Below are 19,621 nucleotides of genomic sequence, written 5' to 3' on the forward strand. Positions count from 1 at the left end.
GGAGGGCACCCCGCTGCGTTTCGAGGTGGGTGATGTGGGGCTCTTGTGGCCTAGGGTGACTCAGGAGTGTTGGAGGCACCCTGGTGAATTGGGGGGCTGAGGGAGGGGAGGGTTGGGGTGGTTTTTTGGGGGTTTCTTTTTCTACTTAGAGCACGGCTAGGTGCGACGATGGGCAGGGACGGTGCTTTCCCGGAGAGCCTGCGAAGCTTTCCCCGGCCTTGCTGCTCCTCCTTCCCCCTGCCCGGCGCGGAGGAGCCCCTTCATCGCCGGCTCCCGCCCCGAGCGGCTCAGCCGCCGAAGGCCAAGGCCATCTTTTGTTCCCCTGCAACGGCCCCGAGTGCCTGCTCCGCGGGCTAACGAGGTCGGCTGGGCTGGGGCTCTGCATCTGCTGCCTCCCAAGCCTGGGTTTTTTTGGGTTTTTTTTTTTTGCTAAAACTGCTGCGAATCCCCCTTCCTCAAATGGTCTGTTGAGAGTTGGGTGACTTCTGTAGTCAGGGGAAGGTCGTGATTATGAAGGAGTCAGTTAACCAGAAGAGTGTTTATTTGTTCTGAATTGAGATGTTTGCACTAAAAAAAATATATAGCAGTCAGCTGTGTGTCAGTTTGTATGGGAATATTCACAGCACATACTAAGTTACTCTGTGTGCAAGTGCTCTGCATCTTAGCTGCTGGAGAAGTTCAGAAGGATAATTAAGTAGAAAAAATCCACCACCTTTGCCCTGCCTGTTCAATGGCTTTTTTAGGCATTTGAGATCACGTTGGTGTTTTGGATGTTGTGTCCCAGTGAACTACCTGTTGTTTAACAGGTAGTTGCCATGAAGCCCTCAACTTAAAAATGATAGGTACCTGAGGTTTAATTATCTGATGTCATTGAATTTATGTTCATTCTCAAATACAGAATGACAGACTGCTGCTTGTGCCTGGATAAATATTCTTCTAAAACGTGCAGCAATTTCATTTTTTGTGCACTTTGGCCACAGTGGGAAAACTTGCTGCCTTTCACAATACTTGCTTGCATGCATTGGATACTGACCACTTTAAACAAAAAGATGCCTTTAATAAAGCCTCCCTTCCCCTTTCACTTTATCACAGCTACTAGCTAATGAACTTGTGAAATAGAATTTAGACCATATCTCGGTTGCAAATATTTTAAATAAGTGCTGAATTACTTTTAATGACTTAATCCTAGAAAGGAGTTTGGTTTTTAGATTTAATATCTAAAATACTGGGCAAATGTGGTGTATGTATATGGGGTCAATTTACTGGGTATTTTAATGATCTGAATCTGGTTTAGCAATGGTGCACAAGTAGCTCCATGACAAACCTGAGGAAGTCTCCAAACAAACCTCCCCTGCTTATGGAGCTTGTTTTAGAAGGTGTTGCCAACCTTTTCATGTCCTAGGCTTGTTTCTAAAGTAATTACAGTAAATGACTACAGTCTATAAAGATCCACTTGATCCACTGTTGTCTCAACTTTGGAATGAAGGAAAGCAATGATGTTCACTTCAAGTTCTACAAGTTGTTAATGTAAAAACTCTTTATGTATAAAATAAGTTGGGCTAAAGTATGAATATGATGAAGAATAAAGAAGGAATGAAGAAATAGCTAATACAGGCATGCTTTGCTTGCCATTGCTTCTGTAGCCATTGTTTGCATTCCATTGCTGATTAAAAGTGCTGTCGCGGGGCTTGCAGACAAAGCAGCTGAGTTCAGTGGAGAGTATGAAATGTGTGCAGAGACTTACACACAGAAATTTGAATACATAAGGGCAATGAGATTGAAAACATGACTTAAAACTTTCAGTGGGAGTGTTCTTGTTACCTTTTTATGACAATGAAGGCAATCATTTGGAGTCTTCCTCAGCTGATTTTCTGGATTAACATTGACTGCATGATGGAGGATGGAAAAATGAGGAAAGGATTAGCTGTTTGGTCAAATCAAGCATTTGAGATCATTTGGAATGGTTATCCATTGCAGAAAGCCAGCATCTCCACTTGATGATACTGATTACATTGCATAGGTGGTACAAGTGAACACATCAGTTCTTATGAAAGAAATCACTTTGATAATGGTTTGACAGATAACTAACTGCACTTCTCAGGGGTCATCCTTCAAGGACAATGATGCCTAGATCTTGCTTAACATACCTTTTGTGCTCTGGTCCTTCTGGTTTTTGCCTGTTTCTGTTTTAAAGAAACAGCAGTAACATCACTGAGTATTAATGTTAAACCTTTAAGAACAGCAGAGGTTCCAAAGGAAATAAAAGGTAGATAGCGTTTAAGTACCTATAACATGCTGGCTTGCCTGGGATACTTGAAATGTGTTCTTTCTCCATTTCTAACTTATTTTCATCCTTAATCTTAAATGTGATGCAAGCTTTAGTTTGAAGTCCTTCACACTTGAAATACTAGTAAGATTAGATCAGCCTATATGGTCGACTAAAGCTTGTGCATGTCCAATGTAAGAACAGTATTTAAGAAATACCTTTTTAATTACAATTTTTTTGAGGTTTGCATACCAATAATGTCTATGCTGCAAAGGATTCTTAAGTATTATGTGTCTTACAAAAGCAGCACGTGCTCAGACAGTGCAGGAAAAAGCTAAATAACTTATTTCAGGACTCTGATCCTAAACACACCCTAACTAACCAAATTGGTTTTTGCTGTTTGCTGATGTACAATGTAGTAATGAGACCATGTGAATAAAATAGAGAAATGATTGTCATCAGCCCCTTGCAAAAGCTGTAACATTGCTTAGCTAGATGCCCTATTACAAGAGGCATGACTGTATGTCACTACTGGCTTTAAGGGGTTGGGAATGAACAAACTTGCAAATGACAGAGCTCCCTTTAAAGGATGGGCAGCTTAATTTGTAAGGTTATAATGTTAACTGTGGAAAGTGTGATATCAACAATTAACTTGCTAGACCCCTAACAAAAGCAGAGGGGCTGTGCAGTGCTGCATTCAAAAGCTTTTGGACAGTCTTCCAACGTCTAACTTTTCATATGAAGGTTTTCAATACTTCTAAAACTTCTTTTGAAGCTGTTAATCTTTGCTAGCCAGTGCCAGGCTTCCAACTTCTTTGATTATCTGAAAGTGCATCTGGCTGACCACACCCTCTCATTCATGCTGTGATGTTGTATGTGTTGATGTTCTAGAATGAGTCTGCAGATTTTAAATGCAGAAAATGGAGAAAACGGAGGAAACATCAATGATGACCTAACAGCGGAAGACTGTGGCTTTTTCTTCGCACTGCCGGAACCTACAGGGAGACCTTCCATTCTACGTCTGTCCCAGAAGGAAAACTTGCCACCAAAAAGTGTGTCAAAAGCTATGAAGGTAAACTTTGCTTTTGTATTGATCATATTCTTTGGCCTTCTATGATCTCTGCTACTGAATGCATATGCTATTTGGAGCTTGAAAATATTGTGGTGTTCATGTTCTTCCTTCCCCCTCCACCCCTTTCTTAAAGGTAACCTTTCAAACTCCTCTAAGAGATCCTCAGACTCGAAAAATCTTAAGTCCTACTATGACAGACAGACTTGAGACTACTTTCACGCTTGAAGATTGCAGTGAGGCCTTGGTGGATGATCTTTTATCCACACCCATCAATGTTGAGTAAGTAATGTATTCACTGCTAGTAGTAGTAGCAATGTGTTTTAAATAAAATAAATATTTTAAAAAAAATGTTTCCTACAGTAAGGTTTTCATGTGAGACTACAACTATTCTGAAGCTAATCCTTAAAGCGAAGCCTTAAAATTTCTTCTCTTGTATGTTAAGTACAGTTTTATCTCTTCAGATTTTTCTCCTTAAGATACATCTTCTGAAGGGCTAGTTTGAATTGGCACCCTGAGTCAATGAGTATTAAAAGAAAATCTAGCAACACAAAGTGAATGTAACATCAATCCCAAGTACGAAAAAGTTTGTGCGCCTTTGTAGTCTAGCAGCCTGGGTCTCAAAGTGGCTTATGGTAGCTGTCTAGAGAAGAGCATAAACTCTGCAGTGTTCCAGTTTGAAGTTTTGTAACTATCCTTTACTAGAAATATTGTTATAATGGTATAATAATACAATGTAATGATGAAATAGGCCTCAATGCATATTTTTGTTACTGACTTTTTTTAGCCCCTCTTTAAACTTGTATAAACATGACATCTATAATTCCCAGTGGCAAGAAGGCTCAGATCTTAGCTTTGTCTTCTGCAAGGAAATAAATCCTTTTGCTTGTTTTTAACTACCCAATACTTTCATTTGACCCCTATTCTTGTTTTTGGGATGGGGAGAAGGGAGAATGATGGGAACACTTAAGTGTTCTTAAACGTATAGATTTGCTTCAACTGTTAGCTTGCATGTATACTCTAGTCTAGAAAAGTACTTCTGAGCTAGCTACCACAATTAAATTACTTAATTACATTTATGCTCCAAACATACTGCTCATGTGAATAAATGAAGACTTAGTACATATAAGGCTCAAGTGAGTTAAAAGGGCTAGCACCAAATTGGTTTTAGTTAGGGCATAACTATGTGTCAAGACATTGCTTTTACTGTCATGTCCTTTCTACTTTTAAAATGTAAGGATTTGTTTGTAGCAAATAAGCTAAAAGGCTGAGTGTTACTCAAGGGGTCACTTTTGACTAGTCTCAAGTAATTCAAGTTTCAAGCAGGTGTCTTGCTCTTGACTGGCATTTATTAGGTTAAACACTGAAGGAGAATGGGAGGGGCCTGAGTAGTTGAACAAGCCTGGGGCTGAACTATTGCAGGGAAGAGGCACACTAACCGGGTGAGAAGGACTTCCTGAACTCTAATCTCCTGCCTTTGCTTTCGGGTTTATCGAAGTGGTGTTTTTAGTGAGTGGCTTTTAATCATGTTCTGTTCTACAGCAGATATGGATGGCACATAGAATAACTTTACGAAGGGACAAAACAATGGGAGGAAATCCTGTTTCAGGAAGTAATGGCTTAACTCTCTGTAGTCTGAGGCTAAGCCTCAAAAGCTGACTAGAGTTTTGGGGAAATAAAGTGGAGAGCAATAACCTGTAGAATACCCAGCAGTAGTGAGTACACAAACTCTCTTTAACCTGTTTCTTCTGCTAGAGAATCTTATCTTTCTCTTGCTGAAGAAGTATTTTCTTGTATACTGCTTTGCTCTTCAGATCTGCTGCTGTACAGAGTTTAGAGTGTCTGAGGTCCAGGTTCTGTTTTGGTACATAGGCCCTCATAGATGAAATGCTGGTGCATACTTTCAGGGGAAAAATATCTGCCAGAATGACCGGACAAAGTAATGACTAGAATGGGAGAACCTGAATCATGACTCAGTTTGGTCCTAGACTTGTGAGTCTGTCATGACTTGTAGATGAATCTACATGAAGATGTACTACTAGTTGTGCCTGTGTTTGAGCTGCTTACTGTTAATTCTCCTCCTAAGCAATGTATGTTTCACTGTCTAGTGAAATGGAAATGTCCATGTGCTGTAGTGAGTAGAGCAGTCTCCAGTGATGACTGGCATAAGGTAATGTAGCTGTGTAGAACAGATAGCTTAAGAATACTGACTAGTTTCAAAGATTGATCTCCCTGTAGTTCATGTGTACCAGAGCTCATAATTTCTGACTGTTTAGGTGCAACTGAATTCTTGCTGTTATGATATTCTTCTGCTGTCAGTTACCTTATGTCAGAAAAAATCAGATTACTCTGAGCATACAAAACTATTTGTGCAAATACCTTTCTAAAGATGACTTCAAATAATGTCTAAAAATAGCTATAGCATGTGTGATCTGACTTTTTTTTAAATGCAGCACATGTCAACAAAAGACTGAAGCAAATAATACAGTGATAAATACACAAATGCCAGAGAAGGTCAGTGTGGCTCCTTACCCAGATGATGAGATGCCAGTGAAGAGTCGAGGTTCCTACAATCTTGATTTTGATAACTTAAATGACATCAATCCCTTTCAAAGTTCAATGCAGTTGCAGCATTCTCCTGGAGATCTGCAAAAGTCTCCTGTAAGAGCATCTAGCAGTCCTGAGAAAACTTCTGAAAAAAGTAATGATTCTCTTCTGGATGGTACAGCTTCTTTTGCTTCAACCACAGCAAGTACAGAGCGTTCGAGTGAAGAGGAGAAGACTCCTTTCTCTGGAAAAGAATCTGTATTGAGTGAGCTGGAGTCTAACAAATCCAAGTTGTCTCCTAAGCAAGCAATCAGTGATTCTGTGCAGGATGTGAAGTCTGCTTCCGCAGATGTGAGCCAAATTGATAATTCAGTGGGATTAGCAGAAGCACCTACACCTCCGGTACCGTTATCTGGCAATTTAGGTCCCAGTAGTTCTGATGTAACTAATTCTTCTAAAACTGGGGAATTGAAGCTTCAGAATGTTTCAGTAGCAGAAAAAGCCTCTGCAGAAGAGTCAAAGCCTACAGAAGAGCTGGCTATCTCCAAAGGGGAACCTGCAGAAAAGCCAAGTGTCACCAAGGCTGGACCAGTAAAACTGGAATTTGACTTTGATAATACCACTGCTAGAAAGCCACCTCCTAAGAAACTGGGTAAAAGACCTGGAATTAAGCCACCTTCCAAAAAAACTCCTATTACCAAGACGAAAACAGAAAATACTGAAGTGCAAAATAAAAGTAATGTGGAAGATGAAATCCCTGTTCCCAAAGCGTCTTATAAGTTTGACTGGGACAAACTTGATGATCCAGACTTTAATCCGTTTGGAGGAGGCTCTAAAATTTCCAGCTCACCCAAGTGTTCTAAACCTAGCCCTCAGAAAGCTCACCTGCAAGAGGAGCAGGATAGTATGTCGTCAAGAAGGGAACCTCTTCCAGTGGAGCAGGATAATGGACCAAGTACCTGTGAAACTCTTGAGAAAAGAGAACCCAAAAGTCCGTAAGTAAATCTGTAGCTGAATGTAGAAGCACCTTGAACTCGTGTGCGGAAAAGGTAGTTATGTGGTATCTCTAACAAGTTGATTCCTCCCTCCTTGACTTCCTCCCTCTGCGGCTGGCTGAGTCTGTTGCACGTTGTAACCTTTAACACAGTACATTGCAACAGCAAAGATCTTGTCGGGGAAACCATCCTGAGATAGCTAGCTTTAGGCAAAAGATGCTCTTAAATCTGGAGGAGTGGGAGAAAACAGGCTTATATGGGAAAAGCATTAGTACCTTCGTCAAGTGGCTCTTTCCCCACTCTTCCAAGATTAGAGTAAAATGTGGAGAATCAGGTGGCTGCTGCTGTCTTTCAAAAAAACAGGGAAGTAGGCAGCAGTGTTGCACATCATGCAGCATGTGAAGGGACTAGGCAATTCTGTTCTCTGCTTAGTGTCCTGGCTGAACTATGAGGTGCTGTTTCTTCCTTGCATGTTCTTGGTATCTGAATGCTATCTCCAATAAAAAGGCCTGTCACTGTAGTTGCATTTTTTTGGCACCACATAAAATTTTATTTGAGAATGGGAGATGTTGTGTTGCCTTTCCTAGAAAGTTTCACTATTAAAATGTCAGCATTACTACAGATAGCCAGGTGCCTACCAGAACTAGACTGGCACAAGAAGTTCATTTGACAGAAATGTTTGCTCTCTTGCTCCCTGTGTAACATGATCGGCTACTGTTTACCAAGGTGAAAAGTTAAGTTTGTGCTGTCAGCAGTAACTGAAGTATTGGACTCCTCCTAATGAAGTTCTGTGCTTTACACCAATAATCACTGCATTACTTTGGAAAGAGTAGCAGGCTGATTGTAATTCTGTTCTTAATTAAACAGCCTATCTTTAATTAAAAAAAAAGAGCTTAAATGGAAATGAGGACAGTGTTAAGTGAATGGGAATAAGCGATACTGCTGTGACTTTCTGCTTCTCAGATAACACTGCTTCTGATGGAGGGAGAGCTTTCTGTCATTTAAGTTGTCACCAGGCAAGACAGTGAATTTACATCCCCACCCTCCATAAAGCTTCCTGTACTGTGGCAGTAGAAACTCTCAGAGAAGCTTACTTTGGTCAAAGCTTCACTATATCTGGTAATATAGAACTCAGAACTGTCTGTGTGACTTGGATTTTGATTTTTTTTTTTCTTTAGGGAAATCAGCAAACAGACTGTGGTAGAAGACAAGCCAAGAACTCAGGAAGACAAGCCAGGAGTTCAAGCAGCAGCTGAACTTCCAGGAGAGATAGCCATGGTAAGGTATAGGAAAGATAGCCAGTTCTTGTCAAGTTGTTCCATGAAACGGAGTTCTTTGACTTAACCTTGTCAAACCCATGTTTGTTATTTTTGTCTAAGAATTGGTGTTTTTATGCATCTTCAGCAGCTCTAGAATGAGTATCAGCTGTGCAGACTTGTCTTTTGAAGGTAACATCAGACACAGCCAAATTGGTACCTTGGTATTTAGTATCTTTTTTGATCAGCAGTCACATACAAGGACAAACATAAGGGTGTGGACTCTAAAAAAGTGACTGCTGTACCATATGAGCTGCACTCGGTGTTGGTAGTTTAGTTTCTATGCCTGTGAACTCTTGATTTATTATGCTGGCTGCCCAGCCAGTTTATGACAAACCAATTTGATCATTGTGATTTTCATTGCATTTAAAACAGTAAAGGATTGTGTTTTTCTCATCAGGAGAAGCAAATGAGCCCATCTAAAATGTCTCCAGCTAATGTCCCCTCTCAAGATAATTTGGTTTCTGCTGACAGTGGAAAAAAGTCAATGTCTGCAGAAGAAATTAAACCTAGTTCCCACAGACCTGAAATAACAGCAGATGAGCAGACAGCTAACACTGAACCTGAAGAGCTCTTCAGACCATCGTCAGAAGGTAAGGGCATTTCTTTAGAACAGACTGAAAAGATATTGTTACAGTAACCTCTGTGTATGTATTCCTCTACTTCAGTTTTGGCATTGAGTCTAGTTTTTGTCTCTCATCTTGCTCTTCTGAAAGGACTGTAAAACCTACAATGACTAGCACGGGTGGGAAATGTACCTAAGCGTATTTCTAACTTTCTCTGAATTAAGCTAAATTCAAAAAGCTGGCTATTAGCATTCAGCTGCCTGGAAGGATAAAAATTAGGCTGGCATGGAAACAATCTTTTTAGAATTTCAGTGGCAGCTTTCTGTGCTGAAAAAATGCTCCCTTAAAATCACTTCTGGTATTAAGGGCTCTCTAAATTGAGAGCACTAGAGCTGTGCAACTGCCTGTATTTGTGAGTCTTGTAGATTACTGCAGGCCTTAGCACTACTTGAATACCGATTTCATATTGCAGTACGGATGGTCTTTCTGCACTTGCATGCCTGTCTTGAAAGCTTACTACATAGTTGTGACTTAACCACCTGGAAGGGTTATTCCTTGTAGGAGCATTGTGCGGAAGGATGAGCAAACGATTTGACTGCAGTGCAGTCTGTTACTTATCTTGACACTTGAGTGGAATCAGTATACTGAGAAATGGCTATAAATTCATTGTTCAAATCTGAGCGCTGTGCTAATTTTAATGGTGAGATTGCCAATCTTACTCTTTTATGGGGCATTGTATAAAAGAGTAGAATATCTGAGTGTGCTTGCCACTTTAACCATAGAACAACAGAAGTTCTTCAACTGAGTGTTAAATTCTATATATTCTTACAGGTATTTGGGGACAAATGGAAGCTGTAAGTTTGCTTAGCTTAGAAATATTTGATTTTTTTATTTTATTTTTTCAGGTCCAGATAAATACAATATTTTTAGCAAGTGAAACTAGAGCTCATGAGATGGGAGCAGGGATTTATTTGCTTTATACACATACCTATTTGTTTCTGTCTGTGGGTCCTTCACTGTAAGACAATATGACAATATTGCATCTTCACTGTATCACTTCCTTCTTTTCCAGTTCTAGGAATGGGCATAGAAATAGACTATCTGGAACAGTTTGGGACTTCATCAGTAAGTATGACATGGAAATGTTTTGTTTGCTTCCCTGGCAGAGGGGAGAGGAAAGGAAAATGAAACTGTCAAGCCTTAAATGTTTTTCATGAAATAACTTCACTTTGAACTTGCCCACAGAAATATAGGTTCTGTTCCAAAAGAATGTGTTGACAAGGCTGGGCAGGGGGTGGTGGTGGAAGAAAATGTAGTTATAAGCAATTCTGCTAAGGATCAGAGGTCTTTTGCTTTCAGTTTGCAAAGGTGCTATTTTACTTTAATAGCTGTGAAACTGAGATGGATGATGTTTCACCTCTCTGGTTGCCAAAACTGCAAGAACATAATGCTTTGAAAGTGCAGGATCATTGTTTTGAAAATATTTTTTCTAAGCTCTTTTGTTTTATGGGCAGTTTCAGGAAATCTGTTTCTAAATTGGGCATGTCATGTTTTAATCAGTTCAGCTTAGTTATTCTTTCTCCTACTTTGGTCCAGAGTAGGAGTGACTCTGAATATAGAGTGAATACACTGAATTGAAATTGTTTTTGATCATGCTGTGTTTGTCCTTATTGTTGTATGACATACACCGCTCATTCAGCTTACAATGCTATCTCTTCCTTTCAGTGTCTTCTGCTGGTTTTGAATAGTTCATAAATGTTTGCCCTTTTGTCTGTGAGCAGATGGAGTTCACTTGATAGTACATAAGGACGTAAGCATGTGGGCACTGAGTTCTCTTATGTAATTTTTCTCCTGAGAACAATGCTCTGGCCACTGAAGAATAGGCTTACCCTCTCTCCAGAGGATTACTTACGTGCATGTGTGGGATGTGTGTGTTATGCTGTGAAGCAACATATCTGTCGGTTTATGCCTCTTTCCCCTCAGTTCAAAGAGTCTGCCTTGAGGAAACAGTCACTGTATTTGAAGTTTGACCCTCTATTGAGAGACAGTCCAAGAGAACCAATTTCTGGTACTATTGAAACAAACATGAATATCATGACAGCTCGACTTCAGCATGGGTAGGTATTGACTTAATCTAAGTTGTAGTACGTGGCTTTTCAAAGAAAGGCTGCGCTTGAATGTAATGGTGTATGTTTGTTCATTTCTAGTCCTGTTGCCGATTTAAGTAAATTGCTTGAAGAAGCTGAAAAGCCTGCAGTGAGTCTTCAAAATGAAGAAAAACCAAGAGGACTAGATCTTCTAGGAACATTTACAACTTCTGTAAGGGTGTCTGGAATGGTACCAGGTTTCCTGTTGATATTTTGGAAAGGGATGGGCTAGGTTCTGGATTTAAGACTTATGCAGATATTCTAAGGATTGCAGAATACTTAATGCTTATTTAAACTGTTCTCTTAAACAGATTGGATACTCACTTGTATCAAAGTTGAACTTTTTGATAGACTTCATTTTCTTAAGTATTAATCTCTTTTATGGAAACTGGTGGCACTGCACGTGGTCTAGGTGAATTTGAGCTGTTTTTAAGAATGCTTTAATCAAGCAATCTTTTTCCTGCAGCTGAAGCCACAAAAGTAAGACAAGCTTGTATTTTAATTGCAGTGCTGGGATGAAAAGCATTTCTTTCATTAAACTTGATGCCCTACAGTCTAAGGTTTGAACAGCCTTTATGAATAGATCTGCACAAAGCAGTTCATTCTGAAATGGTGCCTTTTTCGCTGGTGGGGAACAGCGTGGTGTCATCTGCCTTGTTTCTGATAGCTGTAATTGAGGGATAGCAGTTTCTGTTACATCTTAAAGATAACTACATAGTTCTAAAAGATATCTACAAAGTAAGAAAGTTATAGTAACAAAGTTATGGAGGTATTTTGGGTGTTTAAGTAAAATATGTTGACTTAGCATCGAATAATCTGCATAGAGCTAATCAATGACATGAAAATAGGAATCTGAAACTCGGCTTTTTGGTTTTTTCCTCACAGGACACTGGTCCCCTAATTCCAGACTCCCTGACTAGTGATGTTCCTCCACTCCCTTTTGCTGCTTCCACAAACACTGCAGTGGATGCTATTATAGATGTGCTAAAATATAGCCAAAAAGACATGGATGCAGCTGTTGAAATGGTTAAGAGAGAGGTATGGTGATCCTTCAAAGCATAACTTTGCATAGCCTTGAGAGTCCCTTTTGTTTAGATTATCTGGTATAAATCTCTATACTTGGTAATTCTTTGCATTGTACTTGACATAAGCATCGCATTCTGAAAAGCTTGCTGTGCACTTGATAGGATCAGTAGGTATAGAACTCTTCGGAGCAGTAGGTATAGAACTCTTCGGAGCTATGTATGTAAAGAAATACGGTAAACTTCGCTATTAGTCAGGTTCTGCCTTAGAACTGGTCAGTATTAAAAAGCATCTGTTATCAGATGGAATGGTTAGGCTTAATATCAGTGATCTGAATACTCTTTATTACACTAGCCAGGAAATACCTGTTCTTGCCAATGGGACCGAATGGCTGCTTCTGATATAATTTCCTTAAAACAAGATAAAACTGTAATGTCAACTCAGTGCAGTGATCAATTTTTGTGGGATGGGGAGGTACAAGAGTATGTTCAGCTAATAAAATAAGTGAGATCTGGAGGAGAAAAACATCAGTGGAGGACGGAAGTAGTAGGGAGGGAAGCTGTTGGTATTTCTAGCATATTCTGTAACTATATCACTACAGGAATTGCTTTTGAACCCCCATCTTACTGATGCAAGAAGAGTTATGTATCCAGTCACTTAAAAAATCTGAGCACTTGATTCATTATGGCTTCTGGGTTATGTAACCTTACAAATACTAAATAATGGAAGGGAGTATTTAAGCATAAATGTCCTTAAAGCTAATTGTGTCACTTCAATTAACTTCAGAAGAAAATGGAGCATTCAAAATTCCTGACTAGCTATACTGCAGGCAGTGACACTAAGGACACCAAACGAAGATGACCTGTGATTATTTGCTGCTTTAGTTATTCTTCCCCTTTAGAGTACAAAGATACTAGCTTTTCTAGGAGTAACTTTTGCTTTCTTTCATTTAGGAGGACACTTTTACCCAGCATACTGTCTAGTACAGGAGAACAAGTGTAGCTTTGATGGGGGACAGCTCCTAGTGTATTGATCTAAAATGAAAAATTTATATAACAGGGGGTAAAGCTTGTAATATCTTAAAATTGGTGCTCTAATCTCTCTTTTCAAAGAACTATTTTAAACATCTGAACATAGTTGTAGCAAGACAGGTGTGACTGGATGACTCCAGCTGTGTCACATAAATAATGCTTGGAATTACTGTATTAACTTGAAAGGAAGACAGACTAAATTTTAAGATGACTTTTTTGGTGCAACAACTCAAGAGTGAGAGGAGAGGAAAAAAACCTGTTTTCCTTCTGGGCAAATACAGCACTTCATGAAAGCGTGCTTTTTTGGGGTCTACTGAACCATTTCTGAGCTTGCAAATGGAAGTTTCTAACCAGTTTCCATCTTCACATATTTTTGCTTTTGTAACATTTGTTTCTAGCCTAACTTCTGTTAATTCTTTCTCTTTATATTTTGGTACATTCTTTTTTACTTGTGCCCCACTTCTTGTCATTTGAAATATTACAATACATTTTTAAATGAGTTTACTCTCAAACAAATACTGAAAAGAAGTGTACTACAGTGTATCATGCAACTTTGAGGGGAAATCAGCAGTAATCATGTGCTCTCACCTTCTCTTGTTTAAAATTCCAGGTTGTTCTATGTATTTTGGGCCTCTTGTCATTGAAGGCCTCCCACACTGCAGTCAACTATTAGTGTTACAGTTCTTAATAGAAACCCCAGGACAAAATTAAGTTCATGGAGTTTGCACAAAGCATATAGCAAAGAATGCTTATACTGCTTAATACTGTTACTCTGAGTTCTGCTTTAATTCAGCTGATGTGAAATAGGTATGGTTATTCTTAAATGAACTGAGGTGTCTTTAAATTTGGAATCGTGGTAGGGGGAGGATTGAGTGTTTGAATACAAATGACTCCCAACAACAATTGATCTTGACTAGAGTAGCCTTCTGGTATTTGCTCTTTCCTGTGTTAAGATTAGCAGATTTGTGTGGCTTATTTTGTCTGCCTTGTAAATAAAAGGGAAATGTCACTTGAGGGAATATTACTTCTTGAGAGAACATTACTGGCCAAGGAACAATGATCCACATGTAGGGTGAATAAGAGTAGCCAGGAGATTGGCTGAGTTGGCTGATATTGCCACTTGCGAGGTTGGTAACACTGAGTGGGAATCACGTATGCAAAATCTACACATCAACCTACATCTTATTTGACTCAACTTTGTAATGTAACACCTAATTTTGAATCTGTTAGCAGTTAGAACTCATTTTTCTCCATATCAAGTTATAAGTGTACCTAAGCTGCCCTTTAGACTGTTCCAAGTATCAAATCTTGTATCTCTTCCTGTGCAAGAAACACATGTTTACTTTTTCCCTCAAAGGTTCAAGAGAAACAGTTGGAGACACAGGAATGGAAAAAGAAGTATGATAAGCTTCATATGGAATACAAGGAAATGGGGTATGAATAGTCTTGATTTTTATATCTACTTATTTACTCCAGCTGCTTTTTCTAACTTATGTTCAACATTGTTTTTCATGTTTTTTTAGAAAAATAGTTGCTGAGTTTGAAGGTACAATAACACAAATGATGGGTAAGTTCCATATTTACACTTTGAATGGCTTGGGATGGGTGGGGCATGCTTAGCCTAAGGTTACTAACTGAAGTTAGTACTCTTTCACTTCTGCTGGCATTGATATTTCAAGTGCTTCCAGGGTGAGTGTAAGGTTTCAGACAAGTTAGAGTAACACTTTTATGCATATTCATACAGACATGATATCACTTGGTAGGTAATGATGACTTCCTGAATCAGGCGTGAACACATCTAACTTTTTCTTATTCTCCAGTGGAGTTTGAGCTGTTGGCTTATTAAAACTGGCAGATCCAGTTGCCTGCACCTTGTGTTTAACTGTTTATCTGACCTCATTTAAGTGATAAGATGTCAATAGGAGTTCTTGCTGGAGAGACCTGGCCTTTGCTTCAGTCAAGTTTGTGGCTTCAATGCTAGGAAGACATTAAATGAAACTCTTGTTGTATAGGTACATTCTCCTGGTTCAAAGCTGAATAGCCAAATCTGTGCCTTGCTTAACTTTTGTACTTTAGGGAGACAGAATATTATGTCAGATTTCTTGTGCTCCTTTAAGCCTGTGGGAAACATAACTCAGGTGTGCTGACAAAAACTTGTCCTGAAAGAGTTTGCTATGCTAGTTTGGCTTGTTATCCCAGTCTCCTCCAGTTCTTCCAGCTATATTCTTCCAGTGTGTATTCAAACATATTTTTGGATTCCTTCCTTCTATCTCAACACTTGAGGCTCCTGTTACAGTAAACTTGGGTGTAGTATTTTGACTACACTGCAGGAGAAACAATGCTTTGGGCAAGCACCTTATAATTGGTCTTCAATGGCCTTAGGGTTGGTCCGAGGTAGTATGTAGCAAAGAGTATAACTGCTTCCTTAAAAGCAAAGATATGGTGTCCTTTCAGAGGAGAGGCTATGTTATGAAATCCTTTTTTGCTTCAGAGGAAGAACTGAAGGTGTGGGGGTTATCTGTCCATACTATGGAACTAGTTTTGTGCTAATGGAATAGCTATCATGAGTGTAACCCTGTTAACTCCACTTTCTTTAGAGGATGCTCAGAAGCAGAAGGAATTTTCAAAGAAAGAAATGCAGAGGATGGTGGAAGAGAAGCAACAAGTTATTTCAGATCTGAACTCTATGGAGAAATCTTTCTCTGAACTCTTCAAACGATTTGAAAAACAGAAAGAAGTGCTAGAGGGTTACCGCAAAGTAAGATGCTATAATGCAAATAATATCCTTCCAGGATAAATGAGACTTAGTGGAGAGGAAATGATGAATTTCTAGAGCAGCCATTAATTAGCTAGTATAGCGCTACCTGTAAAACCAGGTGCTATGTTGTTTATTAAAGATTTAAAAAATTACTGGTTTGTTGTATTTAGTGGCTGCCTTAAAGTATGATAACTATCTCTCTGTTAGAAGCCAAAGTTTCTTCAAACAGACGAATGAGCTGTTTCTTGCTGCATGCATATCATTTTCCTGTTAATCATAGAGACAGATTCTCATTTAGCAACTGCTGTATAAGGGCAGCTTGTTTCCTCTGCATCCTGTTGAATGGATGGTGAAGAGAATTTGCTATTACAAGTCAAAATGATAATACCTTATTGGGTGTTCTTTAGCTTAAACCCTAACATGGTAAAGTCAGGCCTGCGTTCTGCAGCATCTTCAGAGGCTGGAGGAATGAAGCTAATGAGCATAAGCTACTGTTTCTTACTGCATGAAATGCATAAAAATTGATTCAGTTGGTGTTTAAAAAAGTGGCTTCAGATTTTTTCCTTCAGTTATCCTTTAAGGTCCCCTATTTACTCAAGCTTAGAACTAACCTGTTATAAGGTTCATGGTAGTCTAGGTTTGAGCAACAGGTGTAATGGCTGTTATGATTTAAGTTTCTGCTTTACTAGCATGTCAGACTTCTTTTGTTGCCTGTTCCATCTTTCCACCCTAAATTCAGAAGCCCTTTTAGCACAGAGTTAAAGCATCACTTGGAAACAGAGTTGCTAAATTCAAGAGCTGGAATTAGTAGGAAGTCTTAGCACTTGTTTCAAACAGTTCCAACTTGCTGTAATAGCTAATAAAATAGGGTGTCATAGTGTCTGTGCCTACCAAGGTAACTTTCTTGCTGTTAATGTTGGATTCATTTACATCAGGGTCCAAAGCCTGAATCTTTCCAAGGATTCTCTGAAGTAATTGAATTTCTAGCTATTCTTAAGACAATTGTAACCTAAGACAAAGCTGATTTAAAAAAAAAAAAGAACAGACAACTGATTAGTGACCTTCATTTCAATGACCTTTCCCCTTTTATTTAGTAGCAAACTTCACTAAACAGCGTATGTTGGGAGGGCAATGGGGTGAATAAATGTTAGTTTGCAAAGTTAAGAGTTGAAAGGGGGAACTTCAGTCCCTATGTACATCTGTAGGACTTCACAGTTGTTCTTGTTATTCTGATGAGCGAATACTGCTTATTCAGTGTAGTCAGCCCCTTTGTGAAGTGGAGAGATTCTTCCATCTACTAGCACAGAAGCTAACTAAGCTTCCTGTTCTTGGGACAGAATGAAGAAGCTCTGAAAAAATGTGCTGAAGAATACCTGGCTAGAATTAAAAAAGAGGAGCAGAGATATCAGGCGCTAAAGGCACATGCTGAAGAAAAGCTGCATCAGTAAGTACCATGTCAAGAAGCCAAGTACTGGGAGTGAAAAAACATAGTTTTCACAGTTGCTGCAAAACGTGGTTCATTAATGCTAAACCTTCGCTTAAAACACTTTCAGTTTGGAGATTGATCCAAAGTACAAGAATCTAGTGTGATTCTGTGAACAGTTTTGCTGTGCTGTCTGAAGGGGATGTAAACACCATCTTGCTTCCATTTCAGAGCAAATGAGGAAATTGCCCAGGTACGAAGCAAAGCTAAATCAGAGACTGCAGCACTACAAGCCAGTCTCCGCAAGGAACAAATGAGGATCCAGTCTTTAGAGAGGAGCCTTGAACAAAAGGTTAGTCAAAATGCCATGAGTGACTCTCTTCAAGCTATTGCCTTAGACTAGGTCAAGGACTGCCTTGTACCCGTGCTAGAAATAGCGAGGCTAACTGTGCTGGCTTTGGCCGCTGCACTGGCAGGCTTTGGGAAATAGGCACTGAAACTTAAGGCACAACTCTGTGTCAAGTGTCATCTGTATGTTTAGATTTTTCTGGAGCAAAAGGTTTGCTCCCATAGATGGGTTGCAGAAGTGATCAATCCAGGGTACTCTGTCAGGAGGTTATCTGAACTACTGAAGGAGATGGTGATATAAAACTTAAACATGTCCCAGGGCAGAATCTTGGAGTGAATCTTGAATAACTGTCTGGTTCAGCCTGTTCATAAACATACGATTTGTAAGCTCTCAGCACTAATACAGATGCTTTTGTGTTGACTGAACTCTTTCAATAATTTTCAGGCCGTTAATCCTTGTATTTGATGACGGTATTTCTTATTGCATAGATAAAGCCTTAGAATGTTTTGTAAAGGCACATCAGTTTCCTTTGTTAAAACCCTTCAAAGGAAAAAGCTTTTTGAAGGTTTAAAAGTCATATTGCTGGAAATGCATGCTATTAGTTTTACTGTATCATGGTTGTATCTTTGCCAGCATTGAAGACTCAAAAATAGATAATGCTGACACATTCCTGTTAGGGAGAAGTCCCATGTTTGTGTTAGTTTTTAGGCTTACGGCTAAGGTTTGCATAGCTGGCGTTACAGTAGGCCTGTAACTTGAGAGATGAGGCAAGCCATTTAACACGGAACTAGTTTTGTTCCTGTTATAAATACAGTAACATTTTATGTTAAACTTTTACTAAAGTGGTTTGAACATGTAAGGAATTATACAAACTGGAAATTATTGCCACATGTCAGTAAAAGTATAAAGCATCATCCTACAGAGTCGTCTGTCTTGTGAAGATTAAAATCTAAACTGTCACTATCTTGAATTTCAGTGTATCTAACAAAGACTTTGAGTCTGAAAAGTCTTATTTCCCTAGATCAGTTGGTTCCCAGGTATTATGGGAAAGTCTGTAGAGGTAGAGACAGTATAGTGGATATACTTTCAGCATACCTGAAATTCACCATTTTTTTTTGTCTTCAACAGACTAAAGAAAATGACGAACTAACGAAAATCTGTGATGATTTGATCTTGAAGATGGAAAAAATTTGATAGCTTAACTGTCTTGTAAATATGTCTAGTCTCTCTGACTTCCTGTCTTGTTCACTTGCTTTTTTAATTATGTATGTGAGGAAAAAATAAAACTCTTGATTTGCACTTGTCTTGCATATTATTTGCTGTACCTTTTGTAGGAAATGTCAATAAACTGACAAGTTCATGAATACTTAAGTTCAGTTGCTGCTTCCAGTAGGTAACAATGTCTTGCATAACATTTTCACATGTCACTCAAGGGACAAACTTTTAATTGTCTCGCCCTCAGTCTTTTCGCTGTGTAAGAACGCCAAGGTTCTGTACACATGACCTGGCTTTGCTGGTGAGGACCAGCATCGGCCATGCCTCTATTTTGCACTTCCTGCTGTCTCACTTGAATCAAAATATTCCAGTGTTACGAGATTGTAATAAAACTTGACCTGTCACAAACGCTATAAAGTAAAAACTGAAAGTTTAAACAGACTAGATGTCATACCCTGTCAACAGCTACCTGTAGTCCTTTTTCGTAAGACGTTTGCTTATTGGTGTGAACCTTTAGAGGACTTGCTAAATGTTTGCAGTAACCCAAGTCCATTACTAATCTTGAAAGTGAATAATAAGCAAAATATCTCATATGGTTGTCTTGTACTTTATTTGTGAACAGAACATGGGGGGGAGGGGTGGGATGATGGTTTTTTAAATTTAGTGATGTTAAAAAAATGGAACTTCAGGTTTTTTTTTTTAAAGAGGAGCTGGAGTGATTCTGTTTTTGCAGACAAGCTAAGCAGAGTACTGAATACCGGGACACATTGCTTGCTACTCTTATCTCCATGATTTTTTTTTCATCACTAATCTGTCTGATGCTATTGAGTCTCCAGTCGCCAGTCAAGAGCTCCCTGCCACTTGCCTGTAATGGAAAGCCTTGAGAGATGTAGGCTGCAGGTCACAGGTTATGATG

The 19,621-nt window shown here is 39.1% G+C and overlaps 1 protein-coding gene across 4 annotated transcripts; it reads left to right on the top strand.

The window, feature by feature from the left end:
* Positions 1 to 3,141: 3,141 nt before the first annotated feature.
* TACC3 (transforming, acidic coiled-coil containing protein 3) lies at positions 3,142 to 18,789 on the top strand. Of its 4 annotated transcripts, none has more exons than XM_009328783.1 (15): positions 3,142 to 3,338; positions 3,472 to 3,617; positions 5,789 to 6,877; positions 8,056 to 8,155; positions 8,594 to 8,786; positions 9,832 to 9,884; positions 10,743 to 10,876; positions 10,967 to 11,096; positions 11,792 to 11,944; positions 14,318 to 14,394; positions 14,484 to 14,527; positions 15,558 to 15,718; positions 17,056 to 17,162; positions 17,373 to 17,493; positions 18,619 to 18,789. In XM_009328783.1, the coding sequence occupies exons 1-15, from the start codon at positions 3,159 to 3,161 to the stop codon at positions 18,682 to 18,684; spliced, it is 2,754 nt and encodes a 917-aa protein (XP_009327058.1). In that variant the 5' UTR covers positions 3,142 to 3,158; the 3' UTR covers positions 18,685 to 18,789. The 4 variants fall into 4 exon arrangements, with proteins under 4 accessions (XP_009327058.1, XP_009327059.1, XP_009327060.1 ...); XM_009328784.1 differs by having other exon boundaries at positions 10,967 to 11,078; XM_009328785.1 differs by lacking the exon at positions 3,142 to 3,338 and adding an exon at positions 4,691 to 4,777 and having other exon boundaries at positions 3,560 to 3,617.
* The last annotated feature ends 832 nt before the right edge of the window (positions 18,790 to 19,621 follow it).

Source organism: Pygoscelis adeliae, unplaced genomic scaffold, assembly GCF_000699105.1.
Source record: "Pygoscelis adeliae isolate BGI_AS28 unplaced genomic scaffold, ASM69910v1 Scaffold66, whole genome shotgun sequence".
NCBI lineage: Eukaryota > Metazoa > Chordata > Aves > Sphenisciformes > Spheniscidae > Pygoscelis > Pygoscelis adeliae.